Source organism: Cryptomeria japonica, chromosome 6 (assembly GCF_030272615.1).
Source record: "Cryptomeria japonica chromosome 6, Sugi_1.0, whole genome shotgun sequence".
NCBI lineage: Eukaryota > Viridiplantae > Streptophyta > Pinopsida > Cupressales > Cupressaceae > Cryptomeria > Cryptomeria japonica.
In genome coordinates this window covers 467,892,157-467,913,401 of record NC_081410.1, presented here as the reverse complement: position 1 = coordinate 467,913,401, position 21,245 = coordinate 467,892,157, and the positions used below count along the sequence as shown (strand labels likewise).

The window sequence follows — 21,245 nt, the reverse complement described above, 5'->3', positions numbered from 1 at the left end:
ATGAAGAGTCATGTCCACGTAGGGGCATGACTTCTACGTGGCTTATGCCACGTAGAGTCATGACCCTACGGGAACATGACCCTCCGTTCAATGTTCACCGCTTACATATGTCCATTAGTTAACACCACTTATGTTCACCGCTTATGTATATATTGCTTGCTTCAATCCGAATGAGGCTATATCTTTAACAGCTTGAAGTTAGACTTAGGAAAATAAATAGTATTCTTGATAAAATTCCTGACTTTCTAAAGATTTTAGCTAATTTGGAGCACAAAGTCAAGAGAATAATCCATACTCTTGGTAGATTTTGAAAATTAGATTCAAAGTATGACAACGCTAGGGCATGAAAACCCTCTATAAAATTCATTAATACCTCCTTATGCCTAGAAATTATGCAAACTAAAATGCAAAGGAGTATACCAGATCAACGATGACTAAGGAAAGGTGTGAAAGATTGTGTTTTCACACAAGGGTATGTCTGAGGACACCTTTCGCAGTCAACAATGGAAGTCACAAATCTGAAGACAACCTGCAACTAATAAATTAACTTCAAAAAACATGTTGGAATCCTTCAAAAATATGCACAAACTCGATAAAAATCAGTTTTGATGATGAAAACAATCATATCCAAGAATGTAAGTGTGGCTGGTAAAAAATAAATTTATGAGGACAAGTCTGAAAATTAATTACTTCAGACTTACCAGCACCTTGCAAAGTAGTGAAAAATCTCTGAAAATGATAGAAAATAACTAAGGAATTGGCTCCAAGCAAAGTCACCAAAGTGGTTAGGTGGCTGGAAATGAAAATTTATGAGAACAGCTGCCTACAATGGAGTTTTCTGACCTGCAACAGCGATAAAATGGTCTGAAAAATGCACTAAAACTCCACAAAACACCTCCAAATGCAAATCGCCTAAGTTGGAATTGGTTGGGCAATGAAAACTAAAGTCTAAAAATTGACTGTGCAACCAACAATGGAGGTCTAAATCTGAAACAAACCTCAGATCTGCAATATATCAGCAAGCTGGGAATGATGGCAGCCAGCAAGTGTGAAGGAAATCACCCCAAACAATGGCACAAAACACTTGCCAAAAAAAATCGAAATTTCCAGCTATAGCGCCATTTTGGAATTCTGAAAAATGTCTTCAATGTATCTCAAATCTGCAACAATGGAGGTCTGGACAGCAAGTAGCAATGGAGGAAAAATATCACCAAACTCTCAAACACTAAAAATCGCCACCTTCACCAAAAATCGCCAAACTTGGAAAATCGAAAAATCTGGAAATGGTCTTCAATGGCAACAAGGGAATGGATAGCTAAGCTGGAAAAAATGGAGGAGGAAAGAATCCTCAACCCAACACTTCACTTCAACACTTTGCCAAAATTCGCCAATAAGGGAGAAAAATCGCCTTTCATGGAGACACCTGGCAGATTTAATAATAAAATATTGTTGGAAACTCCTCTCTTATACTTGTTTTTGCCTCTCACTTTCACCACACAAGCAATGTGGGATAAAACACTTGCTTATATACTTGTTTGGTAAAACTAACTTGCTTCTAGAAGGTTTAAAATATTAAATGCTTATTGCAAGTTATTTAATTTTGCTTTTAAAGTTTTAAATAATCATTAATCATCATTTAAAAGCAATTAAAAAATGGGGCTCACTTATTAAATATTTCAATTTTAAGTCAAAATTGAGCCTCCAGGGGAAAATCGACTTTAGTTGGGATTAAAAAATCCCATTAAAATCACTTAAAATGTCAAAATAATCCCCACAAGGGAAAATCGATCTGAGCTTGGATAAAAATCCATGCAAAATTTCATCAAAATGCACATAAAACACTAAAGGGGAAAATCGATGGCAGTCTAGACAAGGAATCCACAACCCCAAATTCACTTCATTTGCAAAAAACACTTTCTGGTGGAAATTCGACCTCAGTCTGGATGAAAATCCGGACTCAAAACTCATCAAAATGCTCTCAGTGTAAAATCGACTTGGGTATGGACTGAGAGTCTGCACAAAAATCCGCATTAACTTGTCACAAAACATCCTGGTGGAAAATCGATCCAGGCATGGAATCATCCTCAACGTTGTCTGCACTATAGTCCGCACTCCTAGTGGAAAATCAATCCAGGCATGGAATCATCCTCTCCGCACTATAGTCCGCACTCCAATCTGCACTCTTGGTGGAAAATCGATGGCAGTCTGGAAAAATCCTGACACTTAGCCAAATTTAGCACTTCTAGGGGAAAATCGATCCAGGCATGGATAAACAGTAGTGGAAAATCATAGCCAGTATGGATTTCAGGGGAAACCCATGTGTAGTGTGGATTTTGAGTGGGGGAAAAGGGTGGGTAGTCTGGAATATGAGGGGAAAAGCACCTCTAGCATGGAATTTGACCTTCTAACCCTTGGAATATGGATTTCCCCTAGGAATTTGGCATTTTAATCACTCAAAATCACTCAGAAACCTCAAAATTAGACTGGACTTAGGCAAATTTTCCAAAAAATTGATCGAAACGCTAGGAAATTATTGGAATAAAGTGTGAAATCAACTTAAATAATACCTTAGGAGCGAGAAAAACTCCAAAAGGTCTGGGAATACCTTGGCACTTTAAAATCACTGATGTGTGTGTTTAAAAACACGTTAACGCTCAAAAGGTCAACACTTACACAAAATTTAGGATCATTAAAATATCAATGTTTGCAACTTGATCCTATAACTTCAAAACCCTAGATGGCACTAGGCATGATCAAAACTCCGAGACTTGGGCACCGGGAACGCAAAATTGCTCACTAAGCAGCCAAAACCCTAACCTAACAATGCAGCAAGCCGGAAAAGAGGGGGTCCCCGTTAGCAATGGAGCAATGTGTGAAAAGGTCACAACAGGACACTACTACAAATCTTTGCATTGTCTACACCAGTCCCTTCTCTTTGTTACTCTTCTCGTCATAGGATTCATGTAAATCTTCCATAGGGTTTTGATAAGTATTAGGGTTTAACAGAGCTTTAGATCCTCTCCTGTTTATAGTACTCAGCATTCATAGAGAAAAAAATTCACTATACGGGGCAAAGAATACCCTGCCTAATGCACCCAAACCCTTGCCAAGAATCACATCTCTAATGACAATATTATCCACTGTTTTGACAGACTTATTCGGTGTTTGGTCTTTGAATAAACTTCTTTTCACTGTGAAGACTTTTCACACACAACAGTCATTCCTTGACAGGAATATTTCATGCCTATAGAGGTCTCTAAAGACATCAAGTATCTCGTACATTGGCTCATCACATTCAAGAGGTTTCACAAAGGCATTTAAAAATTTGACAGATCTCCATAGGGTATTACATACCTAAGAGATCTTGGACAGCACGATTTTGATCACTTACTTAGATCTATAGATATCTCAGTGTTCCAAAAGAATTGATAAAACCTGGAAAGCTCCCAAGATATTTGAAAATACCTCCACAAGATCCTACTCCTGTAGATCATTGCAGAACATAACACATGTAGAACTTGCATTCCCAAGGATACTTGAATACTAGGATAGATATATATCAGCTCTGGAACCTTATCCCTCTTCCTTCAGCATGCCATGCAACCTCTCCTTCTTACTTCAACGTGCCATGCATCCTCTCCTTCTTTCAACATGCCAATTGCCATGCATAGGAACAATAAGGTCATCTTCATCCCTTCACAACTCAGGCTGTCAACAAGACCAAAGACACAACCTCAAAAGAATCCTAAACCTAAACCACTAACTCATCCCTCACTCAGACTCAACAAAACTTGACTCTTTCAAATGGAGTTTCCCTCTCTTTTGTGAATGTGATCTTTTTTGATGGTTTAGAACTCAAAATTTGACATGATATTTGATATTTCAAGGGAAATACCAAGGATACTTTTGAAGGTTAATTTAGACCCTAAAGACTTTTTTAAGATTCTATATGACAAGATGACAAAAGACTATCAAACACTTTTAAACAACCTTATGAGACTACTTAAGTCACAAAGACTAAAATAAGTCAACACTTACTGCCAACAACTGAGGTTCCAACAAAACCAAACATTGACAAGAAAACACAGACAATAGTATTATCTATGTGCTTTAGTAATTACCCAAATGTCATGCATAAGGAAACGATAAAATATGTAGTATATTACAGAAAAGATAACAGAAAATACACACTCGTATATATACCATACACAATATATATTCAAGTCTCCATTAACTTCTCATATATTCATCACATATACATCATATGTCCACATATCTCTCAATTACATATCGTATTCTCTCTCATGCATTCTTATCTAAGTAGAGTACATAGTATATAGTTATTATATCTTCTTCAAATATAGGGATGTGTCCCTCACCTTATTCCTTCACAGTTGTTCTCTTCTAGAGTACACACAATCTCTAATGGTACCATAATAATTGTCCTTTGATCGTACAGTGTTTTTTATCTACTCTTTCCTTTGGGATATAATTTTTCTGATTCCATCCTTTTGGCACCCTTTGTGGACTTTCACCATTGGCATCTATCAGATTGTCCTTTCAGGTTTTCAACCTAATGGGAGTAGCTCAACTGCCTTTTCAGGTTTTCAACTAAACTATTGTCAGTCACAAAGTCAACTTTATCCCTGCCAATAGATCCTTTCTTATCTTCTATAGCAATGTCAGTTGCTTTATGAAACTTAAGCTCTTGGAAATTAAACTTCTATAAAACAAGCTTTAACAGTCAAAATATTTGGAGCTGTTTGATCAGATTTTCAATCAATGGTGAAAGATCTTTCTTGAATAGCAAATGGATCAAGTATGAACAAGGACCATTGATCATGCTTGAAATCCAACAATTGTAAATCTATGGCAAGATCAAAATTGGTCAAACTTTTTGGCATCAAGGACCATCGATTTAAGTTTAAGTGGACAATCTAGATTTGGTGCTGAATCCATTAACAGATCTTTTAAAAACTAGATGAATTATTGACCTTAGGATTTATGCAAGATAATCTTTGTGACATGAAAAGATGAAAGTGGAGTGAGTGCAAGTGTAAGATGTAGATTACGCCTTTGATTGGATGATCAGCACTATGTTAGAAATTAAGGAGTGCCAGCCATTAAGGACATCTAACAGATCAAAAGGCTTTAGGTTTTGCGAAAAAATATGAGATTATAATTATAAAAGCTTTGGGGTAGGGAACTACAAAAAGTATAGTTGAACCGAAGGCGGGACTGATAGGGGGGGATGAATCAGTCTAAAACATTAATTAATGGAGCACAAAAACAATTAATCAACAACACATATCCAACACGTGAACACCAAGATTTTCTACGTGGAAAACCCAAACAGTGAAAAACCACGGTGAGCACCTACCCACAAAAATATATCCACCATGTATATCAGATTACAATGAAAAGAGCTCACTGCTCCGGACTTGCAAACCAAGGCTAACTGCTCTTGGGGCAAGATACAAAAGAGGACTTGCAAACCTAAAGCTAACTGCAACAAGGCAAGATACAAAATGATTTGAAAAGAAGGATCTTCTGATCATGAAGTTGTCCGTGAACTCTGCATCAAGTGACTAACATCAACACACACAACTCAGACCTCAATTGCCAACATTGTCTCATATCTCTATCACAATCTCAGCACAGCTTGCATATCATTCAAACACAACTATTCTTCTCTGCTCTTCACTGAACCTCAATGACTATTGTCATATCACACATCTACACTCCACACCTCATCTCATACATCTTATCTCATACACTTAACTCAATCACATTCATCCTTATATACAAGATTCATCAAAGCATGAACCAAGTTGGCCTAAACCAAAATAAACCTTTCGGACCAAAAACACACACGGTGATCCACTCCAAGAGAAAGAGGGGACCAAAACACAACTTCCAAAAATCAATTCATCGCTCCACAATCGTTGGAACATAACTACTAACACACCAACCTGCTATGAATCCATAGAGGCAATTAACGATCAAAAAATATCCTCCAATGCAAATAACTCTTATTCGGATCTCCACACTACAGTGAGACCCCATAACACATCAAACAATCTTCCACAAATCATATCCGGACCTAAGGATAGGTCTAACATAGAATATCATAACCAGCAATGAATAATGCCACAACGCCTGGAGAACACAACGATACTTCCGGACCATAGAACAATCATATCCACAATACCAAAACTATATCCAAAGAAGATAACAATAACAAACAACATTAGCAACACTTTCCGGACCCGAACATTTACGGAACAACCAGTAGAACAACTGCAACACCAATACAGCAAGATATCTCTACACCACAGATATTTCGAACCAACAACAATCCAGAACAAGTTTGACATCAATGACAACCACAGCAACACATACTTCCAACAATCTCCCCCTTTGTCATTGATGGTAACACTTGACAACATTCGATTGAACTCAACCTATAACCAGAATTGCAAATCTGCAAAACAATATTGCTCTGTCTCTATCTCTCCAAAATTGAATCTATCCACTACTCAATCTCTCCCCCAATTAGAAGTATCTCAAACTACTCAATCTCTCCCTCAGAACTACTCAATTTCTCCCCCTTTGCCATCAAGGACAAAGGCCTCAGCAACACTACGCACACCACTGCTCCCCCTAAGAGCAACCACAACATCAATCCAAGAAAAGAAATAGGCATGAGAGCTCCCCCTGGAAAGATGCATCTCCATAATGCACCTAGCTAGAAGGAGGGGCATTAACCCAAGCTTCTCTCAGAGAGACTCAAATGTATCCTTTGCCAATGCTTTAGTGAAAATATCTGCAACCTGCTCTTTTGTAGAAATGCACTCCAACAGAACTTCCTTCTCAGCAACTTTCTCTCTTAAGTAGTGATATCTAATTGAAATATGTTTTGTTCTTGAATGCATAACTAGATCCTTTGAAATGTTTATTGCACTTGTATTGTCACACATAATAGGAATTGCTTCATCATATGTTACCTTGATATCTTTAAGAGTCTTTCTTATCCACATTATTTGAGTACAACAAGATGTCGCTGCAATATACTCTGCTTCAACGGTAGAGGGGAAACTGAATTTTGTTTCTTACTGAACCAAGAAACCAATCTATCCCCTAAAAAGAATGCACCACCACTAGTAATCTTCCGGTCATCAACACCTCCAGCCCAATCTGCATCAATATAAGCTTTCAACATGAAGTCTCCACCTTTTTTGTACCAAAGTCCAAAGTACCTTTCAAATATCTGAAAATTCTTTTCACAGCTTGCTCATGTGTCACTTTCGGATTTCCTTGAAATCTAGCCACTAAACACACGGCCTGCATGATATCTGGTCTAGATGCAGTCAAGTACAACAATCCACCAATCATTGACCTGTACTTCTTCTATTCAGCCTCTGGCGACTCATAATCTTTGCTCAACTTACACCCAACAGTTAAAGGAGTTGTAACCGGTTGCAATCATCAAAACCAAATTTCTTCAACATCTCTTTCACAGACTTGCTTTGAGAAATAAAAATTCCATCTTCAGATTGAATAACTTGCAAACCAAGAAAGAAAGACAACTCACCAATCATTGACATCTCAAATTCTTTCTGCATCTTTTTAGTAAATTATTTACATAAACTATCATTTCCTACAAATATGATATCATCAACATAAACTATAACAATTAATAACTTATCTCCATCAATCTTGAAATTAAGGTTACTGTCTATTGTACCTTCCCTGAAATTCTATTGAAACAAATACCTGTCCAATCTTGCATACCAAGCTCTAGGTGCCTGTTTGAGTCCATATAATGCTTTCTTCAGTCTGCACACCATATCTGATTCTTCTATCAATTTGAATCCATCTATTTGCTCAATGTAAACTTCTTGTAGATCTCCATTCAAAAATGTTGATTAGACATCCATTTGATAAACTTAAAATTCTTGCAAGCAGAAAATGCAAGAAACATACGAATAGCTTCCATCCTTGCTACCGAAGCAACAGTTTCTTCAAAGCCTATGCCTTCCACTTGAGAATATCCTTTACATACCAATCTTGCTTTATTCCTAGTCACTTGTCCTTGCTCAATCAGCTTATTTTTAAATACCCACTTAGTTCGTATTACATTCTTGTCCACCAATCTAGGTACCAACTCCCAAGTCTTGTTCTTTTGGATTTGATTTAGTTCTTCTTCCATTGCTTTTACCCAACTTTCATCTTTACTCGCTTGCTCATAACTCTTCGGCTTAGTCATTGATAGAAAACAATAATTGGCTTGTTCTTGAGCTTCTACAATCTTCCTTCTTGTCTAAACACCTTTTGTCTTATCTCCAATAATTTGATTTTCTGAATGATGCTTCTAAACATACTTAGCAAGAAGTTTTGTTGAGTCTTCCTCTTCTTCATCATCATTTGTTTCCTTCTCTTTGCTCTCTTCCAGATCACTTGTCTTCTCTATAATTGCTGGAATAATCTCAACCTTCTGTGCTAGCAAACATTTACTCTCCTTTCTATCTCTAATGTAGTATACATTTTCACCTGTTCTAACTCTTTTTGCAACTTTTTTACCAGTCTTCTCTTTTCTGATCACAAATCCGGTGCTACTAAACAAAACTTCATAGCCTTTTCTACACATTTGACTAACACATAACAAACTATGTCTCAATCCTTCAACATAATAAACATCATCAATTTGATGCTTACCATCAATAAAAACACTTCCAATCCCTCAAATAGCTACACCATCTTCTCCAGCAAATTTCATTGATCCTCCATCATACTTTTTGAGATTAATAAACCTGTCTTTATCACCGATCATATGATTTGAACATCTGGAGTCTATAATCCATGTATTCGGTTCTATCTTAGCATGCAATGTAGTCTTGACTGTTCTCTCCTCTTCCAGTTTCTTGAAGGCATCCTCCTTATCTACAATTGCTAGAAACAAGGTTCTTCATTCGAGTCATCATCAACTTCATCTTCAGATGTATGCTTCTCAATAGAACATAAGCCCTTCTCTTTTCTATTAAAATTGCGTCTTCTAAACTTATTTTTCTTCTCATCATCATCTAGTCTCTTATAGTCTTCTCTATAAGTGCAATTAGAAGCATAATGTCCAATTCTACCACAAGAAAAACATTACAAAGGCAGCTTACCTTTGTACTTTCCAGTGTCTCGCTGCAATCTTCTCACAAAGTTTGCTTCAGCTTCATCTACATGTCCACTGCATTCTGGATCATCATGTCTTGAAACATTAAATGCTTCTTTTTTCTTTTCTCTTTTCTCTTCCTCCATTTCTGAAATTTCAAAAGTTGCTAAAGTACCAATAAGTTGATCAGTGGTATATTTGTTCAAATCATTGCTCTCCTGTATAACACAACTTGTAGGTTTGTAGAATTTAGGTAGAGCCAGCAAGATCTTATGAACATCACATTCATCCAAATATCCACCGGAAGCTCTAATGCCATCATTAAGACCAGTCACTCTATGAATATAGTTTTCAAAACTTTCATCTTCAAGCATTCTCAGATACTCATACTTCTGCTTCAAATTCATCAGTCTAGCCTGCATCGTCTTCAAATCTCCTTCATATGCCAAACACAGATTTAGCTTCTTTCAATCCTTTTACCCTTCCAAACACTGAATCACTTATGCAACTGAAAACTATAGCTCTAGCCTTCAAATTAGTCTCCTTTAACTTTATCTCATTTGAAGTCTAAGCACCACCCGGCGGAGGTGTATAGTCAGTCTGAATTATTTCCCAAATTCCATTCTGCAATGTCTCCAAATGCGACTCCATTCTCTCTTTCCAATATGAAAAGTTTGTACCATCAAAAATCAAAACTTTGTAATGCACGTCTTGCGCCATACCAAATCTACCTCGAGCGGTTAAGCTTACTCAATAGGAACATTGCTCTGATACCAATTGTTGAACCCAAGGCAAGACTGAGAGGGGGGGTGAATCAATCTGAAACAGAAATTAATGTAGCACATAAGTAATTAATCAACAGCATATATCCAACACATGAACACCAAGATTTTCTATGTGGAAAACCCAAATAGAGAAAAACCATAGTGAGCACCTGCCCACAAAAATATATCCACCATGTATATTAGATTACAGTTAAATGAGCTCAATGCTCTAGACATGCAAACCTGCAGCTAACTGCAATAAGGCAAGATACAAAAATGATTTGAAAAGAAGGATCTCCTGATCAATAAGTTGTCTTTGAACTCTGCATCAAGCGATCAACATCAACACACCCAACTCAAACCTCAACTGCCGAAACTCTATCTCATATCTCTGTCACAGTCTCAGCACAGCTTGCATATCATTAGAACACAACTCTTCTTCTCCACTCTTCACCAAACCTCATTGACTATATTCACATCACAAATCTACACTCCACACCTCATCTCATTTATCTCGTCTCATCTCATACACTCAACTCAATCACATTCATCCTTATATACAAGATAAATCACCACAGCTTGAACCAAGTTGGCCTGAACCAAAATAAACCTTCCGGACCAAAAACATACATGCTGATCCACTCCAGGAGAAAGAGGGGACCAAAACACATCTTCCAAAGATAACTACCAACACACTACGCATCCATAAAGGCAATTAACGGTCAAAACATATCCTCCAATGCAAATAACTCTAATCTGAATCTCCACACGCTATGGTGAGACCCCATAACACATCAAAGAATCTTCCACAAATCATATTTGGACCTAAAGATAAGTCTAACATAGAATATCACAACCAGCAATGAATAATACTACAACACCCAGAGAACACAAGGATACTTCCGAACCACAGAACTATCATATCCACGATACCAAAACTATATCCAAAGAAGATAACAACAACAAACAATAGTAGCAACACTTTCCAGACCCAAACACTTCCAAAACAGCCAGTAGAACAACTGCAACACCAATACAACAAGATATCTCTACACCACATATATTCCGGACCAACACCAATCCAGAACAACAAGTTTGACATCAATGACAACCACAGCAACACATACTTCCAACAAGTAATTTATCAATTAAATGCTTTTGAATTTCTAGAAACTGGGGAAGTATCATTCATCAATTTGGATTTTGATAGGACACTTAGCACTAACCACTGCTTACATTTTGTGATGTCAAAACTCAAGTCGCACTGGCCATTATGTTAATGTGAGGATAAATGGTAAACAAGGCTTTAATATTCATCGGTATCAATGGATGGTGGAGATTCATCCTTGGTTGACTAAAATCTTCGAAGGCAACATTAAATCAAGGCCCTTGTCTTTTAGTAAGATCAGGCGGTCAGCACTATCTATTCAACACGTAATAAAGAATCAACCACTAAATTGTTTTTCAATCAGTAGCTATAATTAAATTTTAAGCCCAGCTTTTGTAAAAATACACTTTTATGAAGCTCTCTTCCTTTAAATAGGTGTCCAACATTTCATGCCCATGAGATCAGGTGAATAGAAACCATCTTCTTCCTAGGAATCACCAACTGTCAAAAAATTCATCTTTTGAAAGACAGTGATGAACATACAAATTGCTGAAGCCTTTTTCCATGTATAAATGCAGATATTGCAGTCTACCATTATTTCAAAAAAAAACTGTCTACCCCCATCTTCGATCACCGAAAATTTGAAGAATATCTAAACATTTCACTCAACCATGGTATAAAATACCCAGATCTTTGCATATACTCCATGGATAAGTTGTGCCTTTGATTAACTCCTCTCAACCTTTTTAGATATCACAATTTTCTTTCAAATTCTATTTGAACAATGACTCGCAATGAGAGATCAAAACTTCAAAGGACCATTGATGGAATTTACCACAAATATCACAATTTGAAGCTTTCAGAAAAGGATTATGAATGAGAACGAACACACAACCTATAATAATAATAATAAAAAAGTTAGTGGGTGTTGTCTAGTGCAACAGCATGATGCTAGAGGGAAAAAACAAGAAGAAAAAAGGTAGAAAAATGATGCAAATTATGGGGTGACTTAAGATGGCCAATGATCTACTTCCATGACTCCATATGAAGGTGTTTGTGAAGCATGCATCCTTAGCAAGCATCATCAAGATAAATTTGAGAAGGGAAATTGCATGACATGCCAAAACTCATTGACAAAGACTTGTGCAACTCAATGCGTATCCCTTCCCTAACAGGTCAAAAATGTTTATTTCATCTTTATTGATGATTATTGTAGGCAGGCTTGGATACATTTCTTGAAACGAAAAATGCCTAAGCCTTAGAAAAAATTATGAAGTTAAAGGCCCTTATCAAAAATCAATGTAATTGGAAACAAGCTATCATTTGGGACACTTGTGTGAAGCCTAAGAAGCTTGGTGGGCTTGGCCTGAAAAATCTTGAGTTACAATGCATCACTTTGGTTATTAAATGGATTATAAGGGCCATCAACAGAAATGAACCCTAGCGCATATGTGCTAGGTATAATATATCCAATGGCTTTCCTAAGAGTAAACTTATGTGCAAAGGGCTTATTCCAATTGATTTACTGTCCAGTCCTTTCAGTGTGAAACCTACTAGCTCAAGTGTGTTTTTCCTTGTTTGGAGAGCCCAGGAAGTTGTGAAACATCTTTCAGTAAGGTAGTTTGTTTTCTCAATTTGATAATAGATACCGAGCATTCAAATCCCATGCAGTGGGATTTACTGTATAAATATAAACATTTGGCTTGCATTAAAGATTCTTCTATTAGTTTTGTTCAACAAGGGGATTAAAACATTTTCTGATATGTATGCTAATGGTAAGTTGATTTATTGGGCAGTTTTGATGGTTGTCTCTGAAATTCCTCATACACGAAGGACCTACTCTGTGTTGATCAATGCCTTGAAGATTCTTCCTCTTGTCTGGTTTTAGATTTTAACTTTGAAATCTGGGGTACTGTTAGATGGATTACAAGGGCCACCACTGCTTTAAATTACATCAAAACAAGTTTTTAAGAAGCGCTCTTTTACTCCTGAGATATGTCTGATGTTAAACAATCCAAAACAACCAAGGGCAAGTTGGATGCCCATAAATAAATAGATAACTGTAAATGGAAGTCAAGGAAGCAATCAGATGCTCCCCTTCTATCAAGGAGGTTTTCCAGTGCAATGGAAGCAGACCCCAACGCTCCATGTCCAGAGTTCAAAAAGCCAAAATCTCAAGCCATGCCCAACATGTCATCCAACATAGTCAATCAGATCCCAGAATATCAACCAATATAAGGCAAACCTTGAGAATAACTCTAGAATCTCCTAAACATCACCCTTACAATGATAATGAGGACTCTGTCCCCTGATTATTTCTCTTTCCCCTGATCTGATGGACCTTGGAAGGCTTAAAACAATAAATCTCAGAAGACTCGCTCAGCGTTTTGAGAAAACTAGTAATAATCTTCTCTAGGGTTTTTGAACATTTTCATGATACTTTGTTTTAAATTTTAAAATCTGACTTTTAGCCAATGCCCTTATAATTTAGACTAGAAAAAAATTGTTTTCTTTTTCTCACTTTCATTACTGCACCTATTTAGTTAGTTTTCTTTTAGTAGGTTTTCATAGTTGAACTCTTGATAAGCCAGTGTGCCTGACAGTGAACGCTGTATTCTTCTCTATTTCTTAATTCAATAATTTATTATAGAAGACTAGCTAGCCTCTAGAGCATGGCACGTGAAGATTGATTACATTTTTGTTGCTTGCGGTTTCACATGCAGCCAGTCCAACTCTAAAATTTATCTTGATACTTATACTTTATATCTTGATACTTATGCGTATGTGGTATGTTGAAGAAATTCCCTTCGGAAGATTGCAAACGTTTTCCAACTCCCTTTCAATCTGGAGTTAACTGTCCTTTTCTTCTTTTGAAGGTTGATGCTAGGTTATGTACAGGCAACATTTAGGTAGTCTTGCTACTTTACTGAGATAGACTGGATATTCTCTTTGTTGCCAGCCTTACATCTCAATTTAAGCAACATCAGATACAGAATTATTGGAGCAGATCCTGAGATGTGTATAAAGGGCACTTTTCAGCTTTTATTATAATGCTTTTACCAGAAAAGGGCACTTTTCAGCTTTCATTATAATGCTTATATCAGAAATTGTGGAATTAATCTTTGAAGAGAATCCTTCTTACTTCTTTGATATTTTAGCTGGCACGGATGTCTTGGGACTTCTTGCTTTGGTCACCAGATTTAAGGCAAACCCGATTCTTCTTCTTTTCGAATAACTCTTAAAACAGTAATTGCTTTGACGTTCTTTAAGATTAAGGATAATCTTCTATTATTTTTGATTGCCAACTTTTCGTGATTTATTTAAGCTATGAACATGTAAAACTTTGTAATTTTAAGCATACATCATACTTGTGTCAGACTCTTCTCTGTTTTGGAATCAGAGACATAAACCAACATGGTCAACAAGAATGGGCATATTAAAGATCTTATTCAATAAGAAAAGGATATAGCTCATATGAACACTTTTCCTATCCAACCATATCCAAAGTCATGTATAGGTGACATATTTATCATGCTATTGTATGTGCTCTCTGCACCTTATATAAGAATAAGCATATCTATTGTGCCAATGGAAACAAACCAAAAATGGGCTTTGTAAACTTTCTAAGAGAACATCATTCAAAGGGAGGAAATGATTTATTCTACACAATTGTGAGATTTTTTCAGAAAAACATGAAATTTTGCACTTAGTCAATCCAAAAATGCATTTGCTAACCGTTTTGCAGCTGGTATTAGACCTCCATTTTGGTGATGGCTCTATGACATGAGTAAAATGTTAAACCAATCATTCTTTTCTTTTATCAACTCAGACTGCACTACCATGATACCACATAGTACCCTTTTGTGAGAACTAGAAGGAAATGGATGACAATAATACCCTATTATGCATTGAACTGTAGGACTATTAAGTAGGCACAGAACAATTGGGTACAGTAATTAATCATGTAAACACATCTGGAATGACGCAGAAACAGAATTTACAATTGAGATGCTTACCGCTTGAAGGTTATCATTCAAGGCGCTTAGGTCATCAGCAACAGCTGTCATCAATGAGGAGATGGACATTTTGTTATCAGAATCTGGACTAACCATTACTTTTGAAGATGCAGTGATAGGTTCCTCCATTTCTTGAATTCTTGCTGCACATACATGGTGCCAGAAAAAAATAAATGCCACCAATTTTGTTTCCTAGTAAATTATTATCCACTAATATGGACAAATGCTAGAACCCTTAATTCACAGGTACCCATATCCATATAAAATTTCCAATTGTATGATATTTTCCACTTAACATATCTTAAAAAATTTAATAATCTTCAAAAGATTGGGGGTCACCAAAGGAGATTAAGACATCAATACACCGAATACTTTATTTTATTGAAATATCATTCATTGATATCTATACCAAAAAAATGTGCATGATCAAGAAAAAGGAAAGATCGGCTAAAACATAAAATTAAACATATATATGCTTATGCCTTGAAAATGAAGACCAATAGAAAATAAGTATCATGTCACCACCCCAGATCGGCCATGTGAACAGTCTGGAAAACTTCCTCTGGCTGTGGATATGGGTTAGGTGTTAAAAGTTTAAAACTCTTTGCCTTTCTTACATGATAGTTTGTGCTAGCATTTCCATTGATACTTTGTTTTGCAAACTGGATTTGCATCTCTTGAAAGAAATTATACAAATGATACTTTGTCAGCTCATTTACATAGGGTTGATGGGAATCCCATTAACTGCACTGTCTCCAACTAATTTGGTTCCTAGTTGTGTGACCAATGCTGGTAAAGGTGCTGATTTTAAAATCCAGAGTTAGATGCTCTAACTAATAGCAATATGATCAAGAATCTGTAGCTGAAGGTGTCTGGTGTTGACTGAGACGTGCATGATGTCATGCCTGAACCAGAGGATAATAATCTTTGCTGATTATCATGGTTGATCTGTTATATTTTTGAACTTGTTTCAGACTTAGTTTCCTTTTAATTATCAGCCTTTTTTGATGGATTGAGTAAGGTTTAGAAACTTTAGATGCCTCCATAAAATAGCAGCTGAAATATTAGTTTTTATTATGCAATTTGGCTGTTTGAAATTGGTTGGATAAATCACAAATGAAATTGGTTAACGCCTGTCTTCAGATGTATTAGAAAAAGAGTCTCTAATGTTATATGTTTAGAAACCTTGAGTAATACTTTGTGTAGGTGTCAAGAGCCAACTGATCGCTTTTTGATGAAATCTCATTTTGCTATGTAACACGTTGTTAAGTATGGATTTGAACAAGGGCCACATTCAAAAATGGAGACCTGAATTCAAATATGGGAGAATTGTTAGAATATATGGGAACTTAAGAGATCAGACAAAATTGTAATTTTATAGAATTGAATGATAGAATACGCCATTTAAAAACCCTATGAATGTTGAAAGAAACCCCTTTTCAAGACTGAAAAGAAGGACGTGCAGTCAAACTGCATTTTGTTGATTTGTAATCAAATCATTGACGAATAGCAAGTTGATACTCATTCTTCGGCTTGAAGAGTCGTGGTTTTGCATGCTACTAAATTGAATCTCCTTGCATAGCACCCGATTATAAATTGATCCTCTAATTTTGTTGAAACTGCTAAATTGTAATGTGACCTACAAACTACTATGTGCTAGGACTCTTTCCAACTTATGGTACTTAATTTTTCACAGAGGAATTTCTCAAGCGATTTTGCAACCTCATATGACATTAAAAAAAGCTCATGTTTATTTTCCCTTTAATATGATAGAAGTGTATCCATGTTCAAGATTTAAAACATAATTACTATGATTTTATCTATCACAAAGTATACTATGTAACATACTTAAGATAGGACTGTGTGAGATGACCCATATTCAGCTTGCAGACAAACCTGGAAAGATCTTGCAAGCAACAATAATCTAGACACAAACAAAGATACAATGTGACTCCAGGCAAATCAAAATCAATATGTGTGGTCAGCAATTGGACCTAACCAAGCATTACGCAAAGCCTATCACTTCCACAGCAATTGGAAATGAAAACATGGTCTGTCAAGTACCAAAAAGTACCAAACCAACTTCCAAAGGGCAAACTTCCTATGGTTTTAACGAGACCCTTCTTCAGAGAATACCAGATCAAAGTGAAGACTCAAAACATTAGAAGCAAAAACTAAAACACAGTTGTATCCAGATACATTTCTCAAAATAAAACGCTGTTTATCACCAACTATCTACTTACAAACAAGCTGTTCAAAATACTTTTCGTCAATGGATAATATACTAAATCAAGTGTTCCCAGACATAAGAGAAGCTTGATGAAATATTCCTTTAGTAGATATTGAGATATTTTAAGAAGATTGAGATAAAAAGCCACTGGTTTAATCAAAGTTACTTTGACCTGGCCAAACTGTAGTGACACAATGAGTAGTATTGTAGGCCTCTATGTTATTATTTGATTCCAATCACCTTTATGCAATCAATTTTAATCTAGTCCCTGTTAATATCAGGACCCAATGTGCCGAAACTGATAGATTCCTTATATAAGCAAGAAAATCCTTGGGAATGAAGGAAAGATGTGTAGATAAAGGAAGCAAATCCAAGTTTTTTCTGGAAGGCAATATATCAGACAACTTGATTAGTCATTGAAAGGGATCAGATAACGCCAAGTACTCTAGAGGAGAATTCATACATTATGGATTTTATAAGAGGACTAAAAGCATATGCCCATATGGAGTGAACCTTCATTAACTTTCTACTCAGGACTTAGGATTTAGCAAAAGGTGAGTCAGGATGGCCCTGTGTTGTTTGGATATGCTTATGCTCAGCTAGAAGTGAATGAAGAGTTGACAAACTCTTTTGAATTCCACAGACCAATTGAGCAAGGCTTTCTATTGGCACATTCCTTATTTCTGATAGTAACCAAAGCCCTTCATTTTTTTCCTAACATGGAAATACTACAAGTAATTCAATTTGAAGATGACCATTCAATATTTTTCTGTTCTAGAAGAATACAGGTTAATAGGAAAGGATGCCTTTTTGCACCTTCCTTGTTTGTGTTAGCAGCTGGTCAGTATGTGTGGCCCTCAAATCAAAGGCTTAACATTGTCTAACATGGAAGAACTAATTGAAATCAGTTTGTGTCATGTCCCCTTTTCGTAAATAGAGCCATAGAGGAGACCACTAATTTTATCGCCATTTACCATAAGCTAAAGGGTAAAATAAGGGAAATGGTTTTTTATTATTAATCTAAGTTGGGTTTGGTAATATTTAATTAAGGAAATGATTCTTTAATATTATTTTAAGTTCGTCTTGGTAATATTTAATTGAGGTTATTAAACAAAGAGTGTTTTCAACATTAATAAAATAAAAAGTATTTTTAAATACTTAAAATAAAATAAAATAAAAAGTATTTATTTATACTCAAGGAAATTGGTCCCAAGGGCCCAATTGGAGTGATATAAAAGGAGGGTGCTTGGCTTCATTTGGATTATCATGTTTTGTCATTGTCTTTGAGCTGTGTTAAGTTTGCTTCCAAGGATGAAAACCCTTGATTTGAGGATCTTGGAGAATGAAAACCCTCTGGGATTTTCACTATTGGATTTGGAGACAAAAAACATCATCTCCAACATTGGCAATTCCATCCAACAGTTGCATGTGTGCAGATTTAGAGCATTTGCACATTATGTGGCTTACTATTTGAAGGGTTTCATTGCAGATTTCAGAATTTTGGGATTTGCTTCACCATCCATTCTTGCTAAATCTTGGACACGATTCCTTGGGAGAAGTTGCCATCATATTTTCCTCATCAATTTGAGGGTTTTATAAACATTTTGTTACTGCTATAGTGTCGCTACAATGACATCAGCATTTTTGGGAAATATTTTTTCATCATTAGTGCAGCAATTGGCATATGCAGCCATCAACTTGAGTATACCAACCTGTTGTGCGTTGCACACACTCCCTGTCACCGACAGGGTCCCCCTCTTCCATTTCCAGCCTTCATCCTGCTGAGTTTCGAATTTGAATTTTTTTATCCGCCATTTTGGGATCCAACAAGTAGTAGTGAAGCAATGAGCTTTATAGCCATTAGGAGAAAGGGTGTGTTTGAATTTTAAGTCGCGTGGCCCGAGGATCATGTTGCAGAGAATCTCGCAATCTGAACGATCAAAATCAATCCAAGAGAGACTAGTTTTAGCATAAGCCTGAAAATCGGCTAAATAGGCAAGGGTGTCAGTTGTCCCGGGGTTTGCAAAATCGCTTTAAAGGCCAAATTTGGTTTCAAGATCAGGCTTTTCAAAAGGGTCTTCTAGCCCGAAATTGCAAGCATAAAGGGCATTCTTCTTTCTAAGATTTCAAACTACATTTTGTCCCAAAAATCGCCTAATAAAGTGAAAACGTTAAATCTTAAAAACTTTTCAAAAAGGCCTCATGGGCCGAAAATCGCTAAATGTGGAAAAGGCGTTATTTGTTTTAAGTTGGCAAAAGTGGATTCTAGCCCAAAATTGGGCCAAGCAAGTGAAAACGTTAAATCTTAAAAACTTTTCAAAAGTGCTTCATAGGCCGAAAATGGCGAAGTTGGCAAAAGTAATGCCTAGCCCGAAATTGGGCAAACATCGAAATCGCACAGAGTATAAGTGAAGGCGTAAGAAGTAAAACTTTTCGAAAAATGTCTTTTGGCCGAAAAACCCGAAATAACAAGTTAGAAGCGTAACTTTGCAAAAGGCCTCCCTTGGCCGAATTTCACAAGTTATAAATAGGAAGGCGTTTTCAAAGTTTGCAAAACTCTCTTTTATCCCGAAAATCGCCAAAGAGAGTGAAAATCGCGATAAATAGGAAGGCGTTAGATTTTATAAATTTGCAAATAGACTTCCTAACCCGAAAATGGGCAAACATCGATGAAGCTGGAAATCGCGTGAAGGGCAATTTAATGTTTGCATTTTAGTCTTTAGGCCCGAAATTGGTCAGGCAAAGTTAAATCACAGATAAGGGAGTTGGGCGTAAGCTTTCCAATGTTTGCATCTCCTCTTTTCAGTCCGAAAATCGTCAAACATCATGAAATCAGAAGTAGGGAGTTTTTCTAATTTGAAGTTCGCAAAAAAACCCTCCCTATACCGAAAACGCGAAGTAAGGTAAGGCGTTTAGTTTAAAGGGCTTTGCCAGGCGCCTCTCCCAGCCAAAAATCGCATGGGGAAGAGGTATTGGACCCGGGCAATTTACAAAGCCCCTCTGTAGTCCAAAAATCACAAGGAAGGCGTTTTCAAAGTTTACAAAAGGGCCTTGCAGGCCAAACTTGCACAAAGCTTTTCTAACCGAAGTTTGGAGAGATCGCAAGATAAACACCTTGTAAACCAACTATGACTCGTTTTGTCTCCTTTAAAGTCATTAAATAAATGCAAAACTGGTCACTATGCTTAAACGGTTAATGGAGAATTCATCAAATGAAATTTTGTAGATCACAATTTTCTTTTGAAAGGTATTAAGCAAAGCATTAAACATAGCCTAAAGGCAAAGCAAAAAATTCAGACTTGGGGAAATTTTGATTTGGAAAAACTGAACTTAGGCAAAACTTTTCTGGCAATTGTTAAAAGACCTGAACCCTCTGCTGCAAGATTGAGCATTTGTCTGCACCATCATAGTTAGTCATAGGTGGCACCTTTTGAAGCTCGCTCCAATAAACGGATTTAAACAATCCAGCCTAATTTCCTATTTCATAGCATTTAGCTTCTAGATAAGTAGGCTCTTTTACTAAAGCATTGTACTTTCTTCAAATTTCAGTTTTCCCATTGATCCTTATGTGCTAACATTATCCTCTATTTTGACTAACCTGTTCACTTCCCTCATCTCATCTCGTAATCCGCGTTTGGTTGTGCTAGATAAATGCCTAAATCGGGGGTAGAATCCTCAAAAACACCTGGTGCAACCGGAACATCTCGAATCTCTAAATCTGACATTCCCCGCAAAGGCGAGAAGATGAAGTACCAGTACCAAAGAGGAGTGAGGGAGTCAAAATTCCAGAGCATATGGGAGAACATAGGGGATACTGATTTGGGCCACATAGACATTCAGGATTTCAAGAACAGGGTATATTCTCCTAACGCCTATGGCAAGCCTAGGCGGATGATGGAAAGTGGTATCGCTCAGGCAGAATGTTTCCCTCCATCCATGCAAAATTATGAGCTAGTAGTTGAGG

General features: G+C 36.6%; 1 protein-coding gene across 1 annotated transcript in view; it reads right to left on the bottom strand.

Annotated features, from left to right (window-relative positions):
* Positions 1-21,245, bottom strand: part of LOC131051011 (solanesyl-diphosphate synthase 2, chloroplastic) — a 139,934-nt gene that overhangs the window by 82,067 nt on the left and 36,622 nt on the right. Inside the window, exon 2 of the mRNA XM_057985349.2 lies at positions 15,052-15,194. Coding sequence (XP_057841332.1) covers positions 15,052-15,194 — 143 coding nt within the window. The remainder of the gene's footprint in view (positions 1-15,051; positions 15,195-21,245) is intronic.